This window comes from Hylobates moloch, unplaced genomic scaffold (assembly GCF_009828535.3).
Source record: "Hylobates moloch isolate HMO894 unplaced genomic scaffold, HMol_V3 SCAFFOLD_14, whole genome shotgun sequence".
NCBI classification, from domain to species: domain Eukaryota; kingdom Metazoa; phylum Chordata; class Mammalia; order Primates; family Hylobatidae; genus Hylobates; species Hylobates moloch.
Window position 1 is genome coordinate 56785024 of NW_026652289.1, and position 18727 is coordinate 56803750.

The 18727-nt window shown below is 37.8% G+C and overlaps 1 protein-coding gene across 5 annotated transcripts in view; it reads left to right on the top strand.

Moving 5' to 3' along the window:
• The window catches only part of MYO9A (myosin IXA), a 300242-nt gene extending 281909 nt beyond the window's left edge, over positions 1-18333 (top strand). For all 5 annotated transcript variants that reach the window (XM_058427939.1, XM_032174780.2, XM_032174781.2 and 2 more), the window contains 3 exons: positions 9187-9389; positions 11485-11627; positions 17863-18333. In XM_058427939.1, the coding sequence (XP_058283922.1) occupies positions 9187-9389; positions 11485-11627; positions 17863-18326 (810 nt within the window). In that variant the 3' untranslated portion in view covers positions 18327-18333. The remainder of the gene's footprint in view (positions 1-9186; positions 9390-11484; positions 11628-17862) is intronic.
• Positions 18334-18727: the final 394 nt, after the last annotated feature.

The following is an 18727-nucleotide window of genomic DNA, read 5'->3' on the forward strand; positions in this document are numbered from 1 at the left end:
GGCAATTGGGAAAGAGCACAAGGGGAAATCAGCAAAGTTATCAGCTAAACCTTTTCATGCAAAAGTTGAAACCAAGCCATAAAAGGTGGCTGAAGAGGATACATCTTTAGGGTGAAAAAAGTGCAAAGAAAAAGGGAAAAGGGGAGCAAATGGAAAGAGATTAACCAAAAAACATTAATCTTCATAAAACAGAAACTGAAAACAAGCAAGAAAGAAGCTAAGTGTGATTAAAGATCTCTTATTAAGTCAGGGGTCCCAGTATCTCATTGAACAATTCAGAAGAATTTTTAAATAAACTATTTTATAAGTGTACCTTTTTAGAGCTCTGAAAACACAGCTTTTAAGAAGAGAACTCCACTTCCTCCCATTTGAAAGGAATGAATTAAGTGCTAGTTTATTTTTCTGTACAAACTGAGAATAATTAGCTCTCTATAAGCCTAATAATGTCTTAAACTGCTTCTTGATCTTGGCTCTCTGTCAAAAGCATATTATCTATGATGTCTTTGGTAGTGGTAGTCCAGTCCATATTTTTCTGATAATCCTGTTAATGTGCTGTAAAGGATTGGAAATCTGGGTATTGTGTATAATATTAAATTGTGATTTAGTAGGACTTGAGACCTACTACTTAACAGTTCAAGATAATTGTATTTGATATTCTCATTTTAGGAACAGTTTGCCTGCAAAGTTTAAGCCAGGAAGTCACTGGAATAGTTACTGAGAAAAAGGATGACAATATGGCTTTATATTTTTTCCAGTACTTGCATTAAGAGTTGGGTACAAATTATTCACGTAGTCTGTGATCAGTCAAAACCAATACAATCCCTATTATGATGGAAAAATATAATCTTGGACAGGGCTTTTGCTATTATATAAGACCATTAAAGAAAAAAGTTGAAAGGTTCAGCAACAAAAACCAAGTATTATTGTGTGACAAAAATGACCATAAGGAAAGTAAAAGGGAAGTGACGTACCATAAGAAAATATTTTCAATTCCTATTTCAAAGTCTAATTTTCCTTAATAAAGAGAAGCTCCTATAAGTAAATAGAAAGATTAGCTACCCAGTGAAAAATGAACAAAGGATACTATAAACTACTTCTCAGTGTTATCTACAGATCCTTTTCAGGGAGGTCTACAAGGTCAAATTTATTTTTATGATACTGTCAAGAAAATATTTGCCTTTTTCACTCTGTGACACACTGATGGCAGAAAAACAATTATGGAAAAAACCACTACAAAAGAATATACAGTGAACATGGATCCAAAAGAAAAAATTCGGCTGGGCGCGGTGGCTCACGCTTGTAATCCCAGCACTTTGGGAGGCCGAGGCGGGCGGATCACGAGGTCAGGAGATCGAGACCACAGTGAAACCCCGTCTCTACTAAAAATACAAAAAATTAGCCGGGCGTGGTGGCAGGCGCCTGTAGTCCCAGCTACTCGGGAGGCTGAGGCAGGAGAATGGCGTGAACCCGGGAGGCGGAGCTTGCAGTGAGCCGAGATTGCGCCACTGCACTCCAGCCTGGGCACAGAGCGAGACTCCATCTCAAAAAAAAAAAAAAAAAAAAAAGAAATAATTCCGGTTTGAAAAAAGTAAATTCATGCTTATTATAGGAAAGTGGGAAAGTGAAGGATATTATTCCAGTCAGGAAACTACTGTTAATAATTTAGTGTATTTGCAAATTTTGTATTACTCATTTTTACAACCAATGGTATACAACCTTATGTACTGTTTTTAACACAGTATTAATATTTCCCCATGTTTCTAAAAGCTCCATGTAATCAACTTTTTAAAAATTAATCTTTTTAAGACAATTCTAGGCTGTAGGAGTTTCCATTTTTCTTTGTTTTGTTCAATGCTTCTTAAAAGAGATCAGATCTGTTGAGTTTGTTTGATTTTCTTCAGCTATATTAAAAGATTTGCAGCTAACTCATGGTGAAATACTCCGGTGGCCAGCTGATGGTATGAACACTGAAAAAAGGCAGCTCTTTTATTGAATACTGGAATGTGGACACTAGGAATAAACTCAGATTTTCAAGCTCCTTGAGGCTTTTAAATCATATTATTTATTCATTTGGCTATAAATAGTCAATGTCAAATGGAACTGGATGATGTCCTGGAATTTATAACATAAAGAATGCTTTGTCATTTTTTGTTAAATTTGCAGACCGATCTTCTGTTTTCAGCTTGTTTTTCTTAACATGTTTTTTCCTTGTTGATTTTAGAACTAAAAGTGGAATAGCAGTATTGTTAATCCTCCTGATTTTATCCCATTATGTGTTTTAGTTTTGGAGGAGTTAGCCTGAATGCCCTTAGAACTACCCTCCAGCCTTTACCTTATCACCTGCCCTAGATTATGGGTTTCTATTTTTGAGACAGCACTTTTCCTTTCTTTCTTGCCAAAATCAACTCAGAAATTTGTCAGTTTAAAGTCACATAATTTTCAAAGGATAATTCCTGTATTTCCATAAATAGCTAACTTTGAAAAGGAACTCTTAAGTATCTTTTTTATTGCAAAATACAACACATACTGAAAAACACAGAAACATATTCAGTTTAAGGAATTATTATAAATGAACATCCACATACCACCCCAGCTCAAGAAATAGGACATTGCCAGCATCCCCAGAAGCTCTCCTCTTTCCCTTTCTAGTCACAATCCTCTTTCTCCTCCAAAGGTAAGCAGTAACCTGATTTTTACATTAATGACTTATTTTGTTTTGTTTTTTGTTTGCTACCAAAATATGTATCCCTGAGCACTATAGTTTTGCTTTACCTAATTTTGAGCTTTATATAAATGGTATCATCTAAGATGTATTATTTTGTCTCTGATTCATTTCAGTCAACCTTGTGTAAGACTTATTCATATTTTGTTGTAGCTCATTTTCATAACTGTATAGTTTATCAGTGTATGCATTATACCACAATTTAGTCTACTGTTGATGGACATTTGGGCTGTGTTTGGGGAATTATTATTTTAATGGACTCATACATGTATTTTTGTTGGAGAAATATACAGGAGTGGATTTGCAGGGTCACAGGATATATGTATCTTCAACTTTAGTAGATAATGCCAAACTGTCTTCCAAAATGGTTGTTAATATGTTAGCAGTGTGTAGGAGTTCCCGATTGCTCCACCTCCTCCCAGCACTTCTATTGCCAGATTCCTTAATTTTAGCTATTCTGATGGGTGTGTTATTTTTAAAAATTGTATTTTTTGTTGTGACTCTAACATGTATAATGTGTGTGTATATATACATGTTGGCCATTTCTATATCCTCTTTTGTGAGGAGCCTGTTCAGAGCTCTTGTCTGTTTTTCTAATTGGATTGTCTGTCTTTTTCTGATGTTCTGTAGGGATTCTTTATGAATTCCAGATACAAATCCTTTGTTGTTACTTTTGTTGCAAATTTTCTTCCATTCTATGGTTTGCTTTTTTCCTTTTTTGATGAACAGAGGTTCTGGATTTTAATGTTGTTAATCAGTCTTTCCCTTTAGGGTGAATACCTTTTAGGGTCATGTTTAAGAAAATTTTTCCTTTCCACGATGCCCTGCAGTTCCCTTTTGTTATAAATTGGGAGCCGTTTTATGTGTGGGTCTGTTTCTAGGTGCTCTGTTTTGACTATCTTTGTACCAACACCACCACTATTTTATTTACCATAGCTTTCTAAAAATATCTGGTAGAATAAGTCATCCTACCTTCTTCAGTGGTGTTTTGACTATTCTTCGCTCTTTATATTGCCATATAAATTATGGAATCAGCTTCAAAAAATTCTCTTGGGATTTTTATTGGGATTGCATTGGATCTATAGGTTGCCTTCTGAAGAACTGACATTTTTACGATACTGATTTTTCCTATCTGTGAACATGATATATCTCTTCATTCATGTAGATCATTAGCTACTCTCAAAAGTGTTTTATAGTTTTGTATGTTGAGATTTTACACATCTTTAGTTTGAATTACTGCTAGGTATTTAATATTTAAATGCAATCATTGGTATTATTTTAAAATTTTTATTTTCTGTTGTATAAAAATACAATTGATTTTGGTATTTTTCATCTTGTGTTCAGTGATTTTGCTGAATTCACTTATTCTAATAAGTTTTCTGTGGACTCCTTTGGATTTTCTACCTGTACAGTCATATCATTCATGAATAATGATAGTTTCATTTGCTCTTTTGTAATCCTTATTCCTTTTCTTTCTTTTTCTTATGTAAGTTAGAACCTCCAGTATAGTGTTGAATGGAAGTGGTGATAGTGATCATTACTGGCATGTTCCCAGCCCCAAAGGAAAAGCTTTCAACCTTTTACCACCAAGTGTGATGTTTGCTATAGAATTTTTGTAGGTACTTTATGAGATTAAGCATGTGCCCTTCTATTCCAGGTTTTCTAAGAGTTGTTATTGTGACAGAATGTTGAGTTTTATGAAATGCCTTTCCTGCATCTATTGAGGTTTTATCAGACTTTTTTATTGCATTGATATGACACATTACACTGAGTCCATTTCTAATGGACTACATTAGACTACTACATTATAATGTAGTATCATTATATTATATGTATGTAGTAGTATCATTATACTACTACAATAAATCCAACTTTTCATATATTTAAAATTTTTATATTACATTTTCTATATTAGTTGATTCCATTGTAGTTAGGATATTGTTTAGGATTTTTGCATGTGTTTATAAGTAAAGTTAACCCATAATAATCCTTTTTTGTTTTTGTTTGTTTGTTTTGAGACAGGCTCTCATTGTTATCACCCAGGCTACAGTGCAGTGGCATGATCTTGGCTCACTGCAGCCTCAACCTCCTGGGCTCCCGCCTCAGTCCCCCATGTAGCTGGAACTACAGGCACGTGCCACCACACCTGACTAATTTTTGTATTTTTTTTTTTTTGTAGAGAAGGGGTTTTTGCCATGTTGCCAAGGCTGGTCTTGAACTCCTGAGCTCAAGCGATCCACCTGCCTCAGCCTCCCAAAGTTCTGGGATTGTGGGCATGCACTACTGCACCTGGCAATAATCCTTCTTTTTAATGTATTTGTTTTATTTTGTTATCAAAGTTACGCCTGCCTCTAAAGACAAGTTAGGGAATAGTTTCTTTTTTAATTTTGTGGAAGAATTTGTTATTTCTTCTTGTTTGCTGCTGAAATCTAGGCCTAGAGTTTTGTTTTTGGAAAGATTTTTATTCTGGATTCAGTTTCTTTAATATTATTCACATTTCTAATTTCTTCATTGATGGTATTAATTAGATTTTTGTAGAAATTTCTCCACTTTGTCTAAAATTTTATATTTATTGACATGAAGTTGTTTTTAGTAGTCTCTTATCCTCTTTGGGTCTACAAGATTTGCAGTGATATCCCCTTTTTCATTCCCACCTTTGGTTATTTGTGACTTCTCTCTTTTAGTCTTGCTAGGGTTTTAAAAATTTTATTAGCCTCTTCAAAGAGCTACGTTTGGCTTTGATTGTCTTTATTCTAATGTTTGTTTGCTCTTTTCTTTATTGCTTTTGTTGCAGGGGGAATTTATTCTGTTGTTCTTTATCTAGTTTCCTGAAATAGATTCTTACATCCTTAATTATGAATCTTTCCTTCTTTTCTAATGTGTGTATTTAAGGCTGTAACTTTAAAGTAGACAGAGCTTACATGGGTTTTCATATTGTTTCATTCAAGATATTTTCTAATTTCCATTGTGATTTCGTCTTTGACCTTGGTTTGTTTTAAAGTCTGTCTATTTCTTAATTTCTGAGTATACAATAATTTTTAATTTTCTCTTTGTAACTGCATTATTAGAAAACTTGTTTTAAATTACTTTAATGGTCAGATAAATTATTTCAACCCTTGGAATTTTGTTGTCTTGCTGTGTGTGCTTTAAAATGAGTATTCTGTAGTTAGATACTGAAGTCTGTATATGTCTGTTAGATTGCTTATATCAAGTTCAGTTTTACATCATTTCTGATTGCGTGTGCACACTTGTTCTCTCAGTACTGATTATAGTCTATTTCTTTTAAATAGTTCTGTCAATATTTTACTTTAAATTTTTTGAAGCAATTTCTTAGGTACATACATATTTGGAAATGTTATTCTTCATAATATGAACCTTTGTCATTGTGAGGTATCCCTCTTTATCACAGGTAATACTTCTTAAAGTTTACTTTGTTTACAGTTAATACAGCTGTACTAGCTTTATTTTGGTATTTGCATGGTATGTCTTTTTTTTCCCATTTCTTTACTCTCAGCCTTTCTGAATTCACATGTCTCTTATAAACATCATATAGTTAGGTTTTCTTTTTGTTTATACGGCCTGACAATCTTCAGATTTTAATAGGGGCATTTCCTCTATTTACATTTAATATACTCACCAATATATTTGGGCTTAAAATCTGGTTTTTATGTGCTTTTTATTTGTCCTGCCTATGTTCCTTTTTCGTTTCTTCCTTGCCTTTTTTGCTCTTTCTTGCATTTTTTGACTACTTTTTTATTCCATTTTTTCTTTTGTTTGGAAGTTTTACTCTTTTACTATTATTTTAGTCATTAACCAAATGGTGAAAACAGATCTGTGATCTATCAGTGTTTGTTAACTAGTAGTTTTATCTTTTTTCCAGATAATACAGGTGTTTTAATATGCCTTACTATGATATGATTTTGTTCCTCTTGTTGTTGTGTATCTTAATTGTCTGTATGTTTTAAATTCAACACATCGCTATTTTGTTTTATGCAGTCACTATTTAAACATACTCACTTTTCATTGCCTTTCATTATTTCTCGCACCTCTAACTTTTCTTTGAGACATTTTCAATCTTTCCTTCAATATTTCCTTTAGTGCAGGTCTGCTGGTGTGAGATTCTCCTCTTAGTCTGTCTGAAATGTCTTTATTTCACCTTCATTCCTGAAAATTATTTTCTATATATAACAATCAAGCTTGGCAGTTACTTTTTCATCACCATGAAAATATTCCATTGTTTTCTGCATTCCATTATTTCTGTTGAGAAATAAACTTTGAATCTAATAGTTGTTCCTTTTTTGCAAGTAATTTGCTTTTTGTAACTGCTTTTAAGTCTTTCTTTTTGCCTTAGGCCTTTAGTTTTTAACAGTAGTTTGTCTAGGTATAGACTTCTTTTTATTTCTCTTTCTTAGGGGTTGTAGGCTTTCTTAAATTCCTAGGTTAATATCTTTAACTGCTTTTAAAAAATTATCTGCCATGATCTCTTCAATATTTATAGGATCGCTCTCTTGTCCTGATATTTGCCCAGGCTGGAGTGCAGTGGCGTAATCTTGGCTCACTGCAACCTCTGCCTCTCGAGTTCAAGCAATTCTCTTACCTCAGCATCATGAGTACTGGGACTACAGGCGCATGCCACCACACCGTGCTAATTTTTGTATTTTCAGTGGAAATGGGGTTTCTTCATGTTGGCCAGGCTGGTCTTGAACTCCTGACCTTAGGTGATCTGCCCGCCTCAGCCTCCCGAAGTGCTGGGATTACAGGCATGAGTCACTGCACCCAGCCATTCTTTTACTTTCTTTTGTGAATTTTTCCATTCTATTGTTTCTTCCTGCTTGGTTCAGGATTTTTCTTTTGACCTAATTTCCAGTCCACTACTTCAGCTGTGTCTTCCTATCTCCTTCAGCATGGTTATTTTAAATCTGATAGCCACAATATCTGGAGTCTTTTAGGGTTTCTGTTTTCTGTCATTTTTACTAGTTTTCATTTACATTGTCTTGTCTCCTTTTGTGCCTGTTACCTTTGATTATTTGTCAGAGTATTTGAAAAACTATTTTTAAAATATTTTGAGGCCTAGATAATGTTACTTTCCTCCAAGAATGTTTTCATTTTTTTCTGCCTGGTCCTAAAGTATTAGCAATCTGAGATTACTTTAATTCATTTTTAGGAATTAGAATTTTCTGGGCCATTCAGATGACTTGAAGCTAGACTACAGTATCTGCGAGGACTTTTATAATTTCAGTTTACTCTTATGTCTAAGAAACAAACCTTGGGGATCCCAGTGTCAGGCATGGAGGTTTTGCCAGGCAGCAACCCACACCATTGAGTGGGTCTGGCTCCAACTTTTATTCTCTACCCCAAGATGATGGCAAACTTTTTCTGTAAAGGACTAGAGAATAAATATTTTAGTCTTTGTAGGCCAATCTCTGTCTCAACAATCAACTCTGCCATTGTTCTGCAAAAGAAGCAATAAACAATAAGTAAATTAATGAGGATGAATGTATTCCAATGAACCTGTGTTTACAAAATATGTGCAAGGCTAGATTTGCCACATGGGCTATAGTTTGCCATCCTCTGCTGTAGCATGTGAAAAGCTCTGTTTAGAGTCACAGCCACCTCTGACATTTAGATTAGCACTAAATGCTGGACTAGCGTCTCCTTAATCTATCTTGTTAGCTCTTCAGTGCCTTCAAGCATATGTTGAGTTTTTATGTTTCTTAGCAGGAGATTAACCTAAAAACTTTAGTTTGCCACTACCAGAAGAAAGTCATATATAAAGTAACCAATGTTGAAAAAAAAAAGAAGAAGAAGGAAGAAGCAATGAGATTTTCACACTCTGATCTCAAGAATAGAAGTTTCCTAAGAAAATATATCTCACTAGCACCCTGTGTTATATAAATGACTACATTTTGTTTTTGTTTTTCAAAAGTGAGTTTTAGAACATACTTCTGTGGTCTTCCTAGAGAGATTATGCATTCCGAGGCTAAAGTTATAGAGCACTGTTATCCATCAGAACTTACTATGATGACAGGAAATGTAGATCTGTACCAGTCAGTGTGGGGGTCACGAGCTACTTGTGGCTATTGAGCACTTGAAATGTGGCTAGTGTGACTGCAGAACTGAAATGTTAGTTCAATTTTAATTAATTTAAAAATAAATATCCAGATGTGGCTATTTTGTTTGGAATGGATGCAGCTTATATTAAAAGAAGAAACATCTCAGTACACAATGGGTTCTTACACTCCCACCTACCGAAGTATCCATTTTCCAGTACTCCTGCAAGAAATATTTTAACTTAAATGTGTTGTATGAATATGTCTCACTAAATATCCTAGGCCTTGCAGAGTGTTTCCATTTATTCTTACCATTCACCTGGTGTGATGGAAATACACTTGTTATCCTAAAACAGCAGCGTAAAACTGATGCAGTCACTCAGTTTACTTTCTAACATGAATTTTTCTCTGCAGGGAAAGGGGCGTATTCGTCGAGGAAACTATCCAGGTCCATCGTCTCCTGTTGTAGTTCGGTTGCCTTCTGTGTCTGATGTCTCAGAGGAGACTTTGACTAGTGAGGCAGCCATGGAGACTGACATCACAGAACAGCAGCAAGCAGCTATGCAGCAGGAGGAGAGAGTACTGACTGAGCAGATTGAGAACCTACAGAAGGAGAAGTGAGTATCCAGGAGGAAGGGGAGAGACAGTTATAGTCTGTTTTTGTTTCCTTCCTTCTATCGTTTCTTTATTTTTTCTTATTTATTATCTCCTGTGTGTTAAACACTGTGTCAGATGATACAGGAGATGCTGAGATGACAAAGACGTGTTGTCTATACTCAGGTAACAGTGTGAGAGTTGTTCCCTCTGGGAAGCCAGTTCCATGAGCTGGAAAACCTGAGGCTGCTACAGTGATGGTCTGTAGAGGCTGACTGGGAGGAGGACACAGTATCTACAGGGCATGTCAGTCTTAGTCACGATTCATCTAGCAGTAACAGTGGGGAGCCAAGATGAGGTACTGGAGTCCTAACAGGTCAGAGACCAGCCTCCATGAACAGATTTATTTTGCAAAGAAGAGTAGGAATTCTTAGTCTAAGCCAAAGTCCCTTTCAAGAATGGGCATTATTCACAAATCCATGAAAGAAGGTTATTAGCCAAAGATCCATATGACCATGGGAACAGCAACTAGATGGTCATAGTAAGGCTATAGCCCTAGAGGGTGCTAGGATACTGGATAGGGAAATTGGTTGCAATTTAGGAGAGAGACAAATAAGAAGCTCTTTTACCTCCATTCATCACTGTTGCAGGGATTGGGTGACAGTATGCCTTGGGGATAATATGAACATGCCATGGTTCTCCCTACAGGTGCTGTGTAATAGTTCTGGTCGACATTGATGACTCTTAGGAAGTCTTAATGGGATCTTTATTTCTGAGTTCCAGGATCCCAGGTCTTGAGTTTGGTTTATAAGGGGATAAGACTGTTAAAGTACTTTCTTGGTCTCTCATGATTGTTTCTGGAATATAGGCCAGCTAAAAAAGCAGCTGGGGCTCAGCTGTAAAAAAACATGATAAGGCAAAGATGATGTACATTGACCAGGGGCTTTTTGCTAGAAGAGTTATCTGAAAAGAAGACCCAATTTGGCTTTGATGCAGATGATATTGGCAGTCTTGAAGAATTAATAGGAATTTTCAAGGAAGGGGAGAGTCTCTAGAAAAAGAAAGAAGAACGAGCAGAGTCTCAGAATGCACATGGCCTCAGACAATTGTAATGCTGGTGATACTATTCTTGAAATGATTGATTGTTCATGGATCTCAAGCCAGGTAAAGTGGAAGTAAGGGTAAGGGGCTCTGTTAGGGAAGAGACTTGATTAGAAGGTAAGAATTGGAAGGATAAGGAGGTTGTGAACAGGGTAGAGTATTGGATTCAGAGTTGGTATATTCAGGTAATGACAAGCTCCAGGATCTGCCCATTGGAGAAAGTAGCTTAGATAAAGTGGAGGAAATTATTGTTAGAAGTTGCAGACATAAAGGAACTTCAGTGTTAGAATATTGAGATGAGTTTTTACAAAGATATTAATTGAATAGATCAGGTGATGTCAGACATTAGTGAGAAAGCAAGATTAGGGGCTGAATACCAAAGACCTCACAGAATGTGGGGCATTACTGAGAGGTAGCTGGGTGACCGTGATGAAGAAGGAAGACTAGAGAATACAACAACTGAAGATGGCATAAGCCTCAAAGGACAGAAAAGATCAATCAGTGTTTTTCTTCGTCTAGAGGTCTCTGTGGTGAAGATAGAGGGTATAGTCTACAGCCAGTTAGTAAGCTTCATGGAAAATAGTTTAGGAGCTGGAAGGAATCTTAGAGGTTATCTAGTTTAATCTCTTTGTTTTGTGGTAGGAAGCTGAGGTCCAGAAGAGAAAGGTACTTTCCTGATGCATTATGGATATTATGAACAAGGTTAGAACCGTGATCTCCTGCTTGTCAGTCCAGAGTTCATTTTACTGAAAGGTCTCACCACTACATCTTTCTTCACCCTACCCTTACCCCTATTATTGGTCCTAGATTGGCTATCTGTCATTTTGTCCTTTAGTCCATATAGTTTTAGCTTTCACCATATTTGGCATATAGGTCCTCATCACCACCTGGATGGGGACAGTAAAAATGGACTCTCTTTGCTTCTTAGATTCCTGACTTTCATGGAGGATCCTTTTTCCTGTTATCTTCCTTCTACTTCCTATCAAATGCTAATGGTTTCTTGATTGTATCTTACAGGGAGGAGCTAACATTTGAGATGCTTGTACTAGAACCACGTGCCTCTGATGATGAAACCCTTGAGTCTGAGGCCTCCATTGGGACTGCTGATAGCTCAGAAAATTTGAATATGGAGTCTGAATGTGCTATCTCTGAGAAATCGGGTAAGTGAACATGGTAGACCAAAGACTCCAGATTTGTTTTACAAAGGAGGAATAATGATTCCCAAACTAAGACAAAGTCTTTTAAGAATTTACGGACCATACATCAGCAATAACAAAGTCTTGAGGAATTTTGTCCTTTTATCCATATAATTTTAGCCTTCATCGTTTGGCATACAGGTCCTTATCACTACCTGGATGGGGATAAGAAATGTAATTGTCTTTGCTACTTAGATTCCTGACTTCCACGGAAGGTCTTTTTTTTCCTGTTGTCTTTGTAAAGCTTCCATATACATTGTTTATCAAACCAGCTCTTCAGTGTGATTTTTTTGTTTTGTTTTGTTTTTTTGGTAATTCAATGTTTTATCCTGTACTTACCACAGAGAAAAGCCAATAATCACAACATATGTTGTCTTACTGACCCATAACCCATTTTCTGAGGGTGGCAGGCATTGTGCCCCACTGTGAGGTGGGACTATATACATATACAAAGGAGGTGTTCATTCAACCGGGTACTCCTCTGAGACAAAACTTTCAGAGGAACTATCAGACAGCTGAATTTGTGGTCTCACGAAAATCCGCTGTTCTGCAGCCACCGCGGCTGACACCCAGCCAAACAGGGTCTGGAGTGCACCTCTAGTAAACTCCAACAGACCTGCAGCTGAGGGTCCTGTCTGGTAGAAGGAAAACTAACAAACAGAAAGGACATCCACACCAAAAACCCATCTGTACATCACCATCATCAAAGACAAAAAGTAGATAAAACCACAAAGATGGGGAAAAAACAGAGCAAAAAAACTGGAAACTCTAAAAAACAGAGCACCTCTCCTCCTCCAAAGGAACGCAGTTCCTCACCAGCAACGGAACAAAGCTGGATGGAGGATGACTTTGATGAGTTGAGAGAAGAAGGCTTCAGACGATCAAACTACTCTGAGCTACGAGAGGAAATGCAAAACAATAGCAAAGAAGTCAAAAACTTTGAGAAAAAATTAGAAGAATGGATAACTAGAATAACCAATGGAGAGAAGGGCTTAAAGGAGCTGATGGAGCTGAAAGCCAAGTTTTGAGAACTACGCGAAGATTGCAGAAGCCTCAGTAGCAGATGCGATCAACTGGAAGAAAGGGTATCGCTGATGGAAGATGAAATGAATGAAATGAAGAGAGAAGGGAAGTTTAGAGAAAAAAGAATAAAAAGAAATGAACAAAGCCTCCAAGAAATTTGGGACTATGTGAAAAGACCAAACCTACATCTGATTGATTGGTGTACCTGAAAATGATGGGGAGAATGGAACCAAGTTGGAAAACACTCTGCAAGATATTATCCAGGAGAACTTCCCCAATCTAGCAAGGCAGGCCAGCATTCAGATTCAGGAAATACAGAGAACGCCACAAAGATACTCCTCGAGAAGGGCAACTCCAAGACACATAATTGTCAGATTCACCAAAGTTGAAATGAAGGAAAAAATGTTAAGGGCAGCCAGAGAGAAAGGTCGGGTTACCCACAAAGGGAAGCCCATCAGACTAACAGCTGATGTCTCAGCAGAAACTCTACAAGCCAGAAGAGAGTGGGGGCCGATATTCAACATTCTTAAAGAAAAGAATTTTCAACCCAGAATTTCCTATCCCGCCAAACTAAGCTTCATAAGTGAAGGAGAAATAAAATACTTTACAGACAAGCAAACGCTGAGTGATTTTGTCACCACCAGGCCTGCCCTAAAAGAGCTCCTGAAGGAAGCACTAAACATGGAAAGGAACAACCGGTACCAGCCACTGCAAAAACATGCCAAATTGTAAAGACCATCGAGGCTAGGAAGAAACTATAGCAACTAACGAGCAAAATAACCAACTAACATCATAATGACAGGATCAGATTCACACATAACAATATTAACGTTAAATGTAAATGGGCTAAATGCTCCAATCAAAAGACACAGACTGGCAAACTGGATAAGGAGTCAGGACCCATCAGTGTGCTGTATTCAGGAAACCCATCTCACGTGCAGAGACACACATAGACTCAAAATAAAGGGATGGAGGAAGATCTATCAAGCAACTGGAAAACAAAAAAAGGCAGGGGTTGCAATCCTAGTCTCTGATAAAATAGACTTTAAACCAACAAAGATCAAAAGAGACAAGGCCATTACATAATGGTAAAGGGATCAATTCAACAAGAAGAGCTAACTATCCTAAATATATATGCACCCAACACAGGAGCACCCAGATTCATAAAGCAAGTCCTCAGTGACCTACAAAGGGACTTAAACTCCCACACAATAATAATGGGAGATTTTAACACCCCACTGTCAGCATTAGACAGATCAACGAGACAGAAAGTTAACAAGGATATCCAGGAATTGAACTCAGCTCTACATAAAGTGGACCTAATAGACATCTACAGAACTCTCCACCCCAAGTCAACAGAATATACATTTATTTCAGCACCACACCACACCTATTCCAAAATTGACCACATAGTTGGAAGTAAAGCTCTCCTCAGCAAATGTAAAAGAACAGAAATTATAACAAACTGTCTCTCAGACCACAGTGCAATCAAACTAGAACTCAGGATTAAGAAACTCACTCAAAACCGCTCAACTACATGGAAACTGAACAACCTGCTCCTGAATGACTATTGGGTACATAATGAAATGAAGGCAGAAATAAAGATGTTCTTTGAAACCAACGAGAACAAAGACACAACATACCAGAATCTCTGGGACACATTCAAAGCAGTGTGTAGAGGGAAATTTATAGCACTAAATGCCCACAAGAGAAAGCAGGAAAGATCCAAAATTGACACCCTAACATCACAATTAAAAGAACTAGAAAAGCAAGAGCAAACACATTCAAAAGCTAGCAGAAGGCTAGAAATAACTAAAATCAGAGCAGAACTGAAGGAAATAGAGACACAAAAAACCCTTCAAAAAATTAATGAATCCAGGAGCTGGTTTTTTGAAAAGATCAACAAAATTGATGGACCGCTAGCAAGACTAATAAAGAAGAAAAGAGAGAAGAATCAAATAGATGCAATAAAAAACGAAAAAGGGGATATCACCACCGATCCCACAGAAATACAATCTACCATCAGAGAATACTACAAACACCTCTATGCAAATAAACTAGAAAATCTAGAAGAAATGGATAAATTCCTTGACAAATACACCCTCCCAAAACTAAACCAGGAAGAAGTTGAATCTCTGAATAGACCAATAACAGGTTCTGAAATTGTGGCAATAATCAATAGCTTACCAACCAAAAAGAGGCCAGGACCTGATGGATTCACAGCTGAATTCTACCAGAGGTACAAGGAGGAACTGGTACCATTCCTTCTGAAACTATTCCAATCAATAGAAAAAGAGGGAATCCTCCCTAACACATTTTATGAAGCCAGCATCATCCTGATACCAAAACCTGGCAGAGACATAACCAAAAAAGAGAATTTCAGACCAATATCCTTGATGAACATTGATGCAAAAATCCTCAATAAAATACTGGCAAACCGAATCCAGCAGCACATCAAAAAGCTTATCCACCATGATCAAGTGGGCTTCATCCCTGGGATGCAAGGCTGGTTCAACATACACAAATCAATAAATGTAATCCAGCATATAAACAGAACCAAAGACAAAAACCACATGATTATCTCAATAGATGCAGAAAAGGCCTTTGACAAAATTCAACAACCCTTCATGCTAAAAACTCTCAATAAATTAGGTATTGATGGGATGTATCTCAAAATAATAAGAGCTATCTACGACAAACCCACAGCCAATATCATACTGAATGGGCAAAAACTGGAAGCATTCCCTTTGAAAACTGGCACAAGACAGGGATGCCCTCTCTCACCACTCCTATTCAACATAGTGCTGGAAGTTCTGGCCAGGGCAATCAGGCAGGAGAAGGAAATAAAGGGTATTCAATTAGGAAAAGAGGAAGTCAAATTGTCCCTGTTTGCAGATGACATGATTGTATATCTAGAAAACCCCATTGTCTCAGCCCAAAATCTCCTTAAGCTGATTAGCAACTTAGCAAAGTCTCAGGATACAAAATTAATGTACAAAAATCACAAGCATTCTTGTACACCAATAACAGACAAACAGAGAGCCAAATCATGAGTGAACTCCCATTCACAATTGCTTCAAAGAGAATAAAATACCTAGGAATCCAACTTACAAGGGATGTGAAGGACCTCTTCAAGGAGAACTACAAACCACTGCTCAATGAAATCAAAGAGGATACAAACAAATGGAAGAACATTCCATGCTCATGGGTTGGAAGAATCAATATCGTAAAAATGGCCATACTGCCCAAGGTAATTTATAGATTCAATGCCATCCCCATCAAGCTACCAATGACTTTCTTCACAGAATTGGAAAAAACTACTTTAAAGTTCATATGGAACCAAAAAAGAGCCCGCATCGCCAAGTCAATCCTAAGCCAAAAGAACAAAGCTGGAGGCATCATGCTACCTGACTTTAAACTATACTACAAGGCTACAGTAACCAAAACAGCATGGTACTGGTAGCACAACAGAGACATAGATCAATGGAACAGAACAGAGCCCTCAGAAATGATGCCGCATAGCTACAACTATCTGATCTTTGACAAACCTGACAAAAACAAGAAATGGGGAAAGGATTCCCTATTTAATAAATGGTGCTGGGAAAACTGGCTAGCCATATGTAGAAAGCTGAAACTGGATCCCTTCCTTACACCTTATACAAAAATTAATTCAAGATGGATTAAAGACTTAAATGTTAGACCTAAAACCATTAAAATCCTACAAGAAAACCTAGGCAATACCATTCAGGACATAGGCGTGGGCAAGGACTTCATGTCTAAAACACCAAAAGCAATGGCAACAAAAGCCAAAATTGACAAATGGGATCTCATTAAACTAAAGAGCTTCTGCACAGCAAAAGAAACTATCATCAGAGTGAACAGGCAACCTACAGAATGGGAGAAAATTTTTGCAACCTACTCATCTGACAAAGGGCTAATATCCAGAATCTACAATGAGCCCAAACAAATTTACAAGAAAAAAACAAACAACCCCATCAAAAAGTGGGCAGAGGACATGAACAGACACTTCTCAAAAGAAGACATTTATGCAGCCAAAAAACAGATGAAGAAATGCTCATCATCACTGGCCATCAGAGAAATGCAAATCAAAACCACAGTGAGATACCATCTCACACCAGTTAGAATGGCCATCATTAAAAAATCAGGAAACAACAGGTGCTGGAGAGGATGTGGAGAAATAGGAACACTTTTACACTGTTGGTGGGACTGTAAACTAGTTCAACCATTGTGGAAGTCAGTGTGGCGATTCCTCAGGGATCTCGAACTAGAAATACCATTTGACCCAGCCATCCCATTACTGGGTATATACCCAAAGGACTATAAATCATGCTGCTATAAAGACACATGCACACGTATGTTTATTGCAGCACTATTCACAATAGCAAAGAGTTGGAACCAACCCAAATGTCCAACAACGATAGACTGGATTAAGAAAATGTGGCACATATACACCATGGAATACTGTGCAGCCATAAAAAATGATGAGTTCGTGTCCTTTGTAGGGACATGGATGAAACTGGAAAACATCATTCTCAGTAAACTATCGCAAGGACAAAAAACCAAACACCGCATGTTCTCACTCATAGGTGGGAATTGAACAATGAGAACTCATGGACACAGGAAGGGGAACATCACACTCCGGGGACTGTTGTGGGGTGGGGGGAGGGGGGAGGGACAGCATTAGGAGATACACCTAATGCTAAATGACGAGTTATTGGGTGCAGGAAATCAACATGGCACATGGATACATACGTAACAAACCTGCACATTGTGCACATGTACCCTAAAACCCTAAAGTATAATAAAAAAAAAAAAAAAAAAAACAAAGGAGGTGTTTAACTGGGTGGCATGTCTCAGGGAGACGTAGGACTTACCTACATATCCTGGCAGTTTTTGAAATGATAGTGACTGTTCTAGGCCTCCGCTGGTGGCATAGTCAAACACCAGATTTCCTTGGGGATGATTCTGAAATGCTGTATAGAGAAATGGATGGTGAGCTCTCTTTGACTGTGACTGTGCCCATAGTAAGTCATCCTGGACCCTCCGAATCTTATCCCACCCAATTTCATGTGTGAACAGTGACACCTATTCATTATATGATGATTTGCTTTAGAGGGCACTGTCATTTACATCTTTGGTCTCTTTTTTGCATTAGAGAGAAGCTTAGCCTTTAGCTCCCTGAAGACAACTGGCAAGTCTGAACCTTCCAGCAAGTTGCAAAAGCAACTTAAAAAGCAGCAAGATTCTTTAGATGTCGTGGACTCTTCGGTCTCCTCTTTATGTCCGTCTAACACGGCATCATCTCATGGGACCAGAAAACTATTTCAGATTTATTCCAAATCTCCATTCTACCGAGCTGCCTCAGCTAATGAGGCCCTGGGAATGGAAGGACCATTGGGCCAGACCAAATTCCTGGAAGACAAGCCTCAGTTCATCAGCAGAGGAACCTTCAACCCGGAAAAGGGCAAACAAAAATTAAAGAATGTGAAAAACTCACCTCAGAAAACCAAAGAGACCCCAGAGGGGACAGTCATGTCTGGCCGCAGAAAAACTGTGGACCCAGACTGCACCTCCAACCAACAGCTAGCACTCTTTGGAAATAATGAATTTATGGTCTGAACCGGCAGATGTGTGTCCCTCCATGGCTACAGAGTGGTAAACACATCTCACCTTTGGGGCTGCGTTTCATCACCTCATCCACAATAGTCAATCCTAATTGTGGTCCTGCCTCTTTTCTAAGCATATGGCTAAGACTGTATGTGCTGAATTCCTGGGCCTCCTGCAGAAGCAGAAAGCCTGCTGGGGATGGTGCCAGCTGTGCCTTGGCTGCTGTATTTGAATTGAGATTTTACTATACAAAGCCACCTAGGGCCTGGGGATTTGGGTCAGTTGTAGTTGCCTCTCCCCCACCCTCTTTTCCCTTCCCAAAGGTGGGTGTTGAACTAGGGGGGATATTGCTGTCCTGAGGGACCCTGTCATTTCTGACATTTGAAGAAAACGTATAAATCTTTCTTAACCAT